This window comes from Propithecus coquereli, unplaced genomic scaffold (genome assembly GCF_000956105.1).
Source record: "Propithecus coquereli isolate 6110/MARCELLA unplaced genomic scaffold, Pcoq_1.0 Scaffold9, whole genome shotgun sequence".
NCBI classification, from domain to species: Eukaryota; Metazoa; Chordata; class Mammalia; order Primates; family Indriidae; genus Propithecus; species Propithecus coquereli.
Window position 1 is genome coordinate 14,194,120 of NW_012155284.1, and position 4,507 is coordinate 14,198,626.

General features: G+C 35.9%; 1 protein-coding gene across 1 annotated transcript in view; it reads right to left on the reverse strand.

The window, feature by feature from the left end:
* Positions 1-4,507, reverse strand: part of ERBB2IP (erbb2 interacting protein) — a 158,021-nt gene that overhangs the window by 87,980 nt on the left and 65,534 nt on the right. The window contains exon 4 of the mRNA XM_012664503.1: positions 3,658-3,775. Within this exon, the coding sequence (XP_012519957.1) occupies positions 3,658-3,775 (118 nt within the window). The remainder of the gene's footprint in view (positions 1-3,657; positions 3,776-4,507) is intronic.

The following is a 4,507-nucleotide window of genomic DNA, read 5'->3' on the forward strand; positions in this document are numbered from 1 at the left end:
CAGGATGACTATTTTAATCAGTCCGAAATGGTCATAATAAGTCCTGATATTTAGGAGAATTGACATAGTAAAGGATTACTTCTGGATACTCATATCATTAGGACAAAGAATGGTTTTGGAGCTAAGGGCTATGGAATATGATTTACTATGTATTTACTGGCACTGCTGTACTAACTCGGTGGGACTTGTTTATAAAGATTTTGTCTAAATTTTATAAAGAATTATTTAGATATGACTTAGTATTTGGTGTTTATTGAAAGTTCTATCTTTAGGAGAGCATTTAAAATTTATCCTCCAGTAATTCTTTCTTTTTTGTAATTATTAAAGAAATATATGCTCATTATAAAATTTCAAAAGCTGACTTCTCTCCCTCTGAGGTAAGGACTTGACATTTTAGAATGTATCTTCAACACTTTTCTCAATATGGATCAAACTAAACAAATTAAACAAGACTGCTTAGTCTTGTTAATAATTTCAACATATGCAAATCTATAAACGTGATATACCACATTAATAGAATGATGGGAAATAATTAATAAATCCAGGAAAAGCAATTGACAAAATTCAACATCCTTTCACAATAAACCCTCAGCAAATTAGGTATAGACAGAATGTACCTCAACACGATAAAGGTCATGACAACCCCACAGCTAACATCATACTTAGCAGTGAAAAATTGAAAGCTTTTCCTCTAAGATGAGGAACAAGACAAGGATGTCCATTCTTTTTTTTTTTCTTTATGTTCAAGGCTGAGAGGTGCTTTCCATCCAGTTACAGAAAGCACTCCCGCAGCTTGAAAAGGAATGCTCATTCTTGCCACCTCTATTGAACATAGTACTGGAAGTCCTACCCAGAGCAATTAAGAAAAGAAATAAAAGGCATCCAAATTAGAATGGGAGAAGTTAAATAGTCCCTGTTTGCAGACATGATCTTATACATAGGAAACCCTAAAGACTCCATCAAAAAACTTTCAGAACTAATAAACTCAGTAAGGTTGCTGGGTACAAAATCAACTTACAAAAATCAGTAGCATTTCTATATGCTAACGACACACTATCCAAAAACAAAATTAAGGAAAAAAATCCCATTTGTGGAAGATGCCAAAGAAAAGACTCATACACTGACAACTATAAACCTTTTTTTTGGAGACAGGGTCTTACTCTGTTGCTTCAAACTCCTGGACTCAAGTGATCCTCCTGCCTCAGTCTACCCAGTAGCTGGGAGTACTGGAGTGAGCCAGCACACCTGGCTAATTTTTGTATTTTCTGTAGAGAAAGGGTCTCATATGTTGGTCAGGCTAGTCTTGAGCCTGTGACCATAAGCAATCCTCCTGTCTTAGCCTCCCAAAGTGCTAAAATTACAGACATGAGCCATTGTGCCAGGCCTATAAAACATTTGATGAAAGAAATGGAAGAAGTACAAATAAATGGAAAGATATCCTGTGCTCATGGATTGGAAAATAAAAATAAATATTGTTAAAATGCCCATATCACCCAAAGTGGTCTACAGATTCAATGCAATGCCTATTAAAATCCCAAAAGGCCAGGCGCAGCGGCTCACGCCTATTATCCTAGCACTCTGGGAGGCCGAGGTGGGAGGATTGCTTGAGCTCAGGAGTTTGAGATCAGCCTGAGCAAGAGCAAGACTCTGTCTCTATTAAAAATAGGAAAAATTAGCAAGGCATGGTGGCATGTGTCTATAGTCCCAGCTACTTGGGAGGTGCAAGAGAATAGCTTGAGCCCAGGAGTTTGAGGTTGCTGTGAGCTGGGCTGACGCCACGGCACTCTAGCCCAGGCAACAGAGTGAGAGTCTGTCTCAAAAAAATAAAGTAAAATTCCAACAACATCTCTCACAGAAATAAAAAAAAAATCCTAAAAGTCATATGGAGCCACAGAAGACTCTGAATAGCCAAAGAAATGTTGAACAAAAGGAACAAAGCTGCAGGCATCACACTACCTGACTTCGAAATACACTAAAAAGCAATAGTAATCAAATCAGCATGGTAAAACAGAGACAGACCAATGAAACAGAATAGAGTACCCAGAAATAAATCCATACATGCATTTTGGTCAATTGATTTTCAACAAAGATACCATGAACACACAATGAGTAAAGGACAGTCTCTTCGATAAAAATGGTGTTGAGCCAACTGTACATCCACAAGCCGAAGAATAAAATTAGACCCTTATCTTACACCATACACAAAAATCAACTCAAAATGGATTAAAGGCTTAAATGTACACCAGAAACTATCAAACTACTGGAAGAAAACAGGGGGAAAGCTCCATGACATTCTCAATCTTGGCAATGGTCTGGGCAATGACTTTTTGGATATGACCCCAAAAGTACAGGCAATAAAAGCCCAAATACCTGAATGGAATTGCTCCAAGCTAAAAATCTCCTGCACAGCCAAGGAAACAATCAACAAAGTTAAAGAAACAACCTATGGCATAGGAGAAAATGTCTGCAAGCTATATATCTGATAAAGGGTTAATATCCAAAGTATACAAGGAACTCAAAAAACTTAAAAGCAAAACATCAAGTAACCCAATTTAAAAATGGGCAAAGGACCTGAATAGATATTTTTCAAAAGATGACACACAAATGATCAATAGATACATGAAAAAATGTTCAACATCACTAATCACCAGGAAAATGCAAATTTAATTCACAGTGAGATACTACTTCACACTTGTTAGAACGAATATTATCAAAAAGGCAAAAGATATGTGCAGGTGAGGATGTGGAGAAAGGGAAACCCTTGCACACTGTTGGTAGGATGTAAATTAGTACAGCCATTATGGAAAACAGCAGAGAGGTTCCTCAAACAATTAAAAATAGAATTACCACAGGATCCAGCAATACCACTACTGAATATGTATCAAAGGAAACAAATACCTGAATGGAAACAAAATCAGTATGTTGGAGAGACAGCTACACTCTCGTATTTATGCAGCATTATTCACAATAGCCAAGATATAGAATCAACCTAAATGTCCATCAACTGATGAATGAATAAAGAAAATGTGGTATATACACATAAGTGAATACCATTCAGTCTTTAAAAAAAGAAGAAAATCCTGTCATTTGCAACATCATGGATGAATCGGGAGGATATTATGTTAAGTGAAATAAGCAAAGAACAGAAAGAAAAATACCACATGCACTCACATATATATGGAATCTTAAAAAGGCAAACTCACAGAGACAGAGAGTAGAACGGTGGTTACCAGGGGGTGGGGAGGGGGAGGCAGGGATGGAGGATTGGATTATGTTATTCAAAGGGTACCAAATTTCAGTTAGGAGAAATAAGTACAAGAGATCTATTATACAACAATGTGACTGCAGTTAATAACAACGTAAAAACTTACACTTATTCTCCACCTACTTTAAGCTATCACAGATTTTATAAACAAATTACAAGCCAGGACTATAATACAAAATTTTACTGTGTTTTATAATAAAACAGGTTGCAAAATCTTTAAGTGGAAAAAAATGCCTTTACATATACATAAAACAGATTTATTCTTAGCCAAAGCTAGTATAATACATTACAATGACTTTTTATTTTTACATTTTTATTTGTGAAAACTCAATAGAAATCTTAATAATGAAACATGTTTCCAAGTACAAAAACTCAGGGGAAAAAAATCTTACCATTCTTGCTGACATCCAGTTCCCTGAGATTAATAAGATTTGCAATGGATGCTGGTAACGCTGTTAAATCATTGTCAGGCAAACTCAGTTTGTGTAGAGACTGACAGTTAAAAAGTTGCTATTGAAAAAAGTGAGGAAAAGAATTTATTATATATTTTCTTAAATATTTCATGTACTAACTTTTACACAAATAAATATTAGCTGTATTAAAATTGAATGAGTTATACCTACACTAATACCAGGAAAGATCTCTCATTGTTCTGGTTATATATACTATTATGGATCTGAGTACAACTGAACCACTCAGAATAATTTACATCTTCATATTTATACCTTAAGCAAAATGTACCTAGTGAGAATAAGTATATGGTTGTATGCTCTGTTTAGCTAGTCAAAAAATAAGTGGCTGTTAAATATGATAAACTCTGGAACTTACCTTTCAAGCAACCTCAAAATTAGCATTCCAAAATGAAAGCCTTATTAAGAAGAGTATTCTTCCAAAAATGTAAAATTGTTAGGTATGATAAAAGACACAAATGATTCAGCTGTTTGCACTGCTAAAGCAAGCCTCACTCTTTTCAACACAGCTCCCGGACCAAGACCCTACTAGTGGTGATTAAAGAAGGACACTAATCTGAGTTTCCTATATTCTCTAAGAGAACTGGCTAAGGAAGATAAGTTATTTGCCGAAGAACACATAAGGAAGAACAGTAAATTACAAAGCACCCTACCACAACCTAGGTAAGGAGTTCATGAATATGGAACCAGCAGGGCCAGGCGCGGTGGCTCACGCCTATAATCCTAGCACTCTGGGAGGTCGAGGCGGGCGGATTGTTTGAGCTCAGGAGTT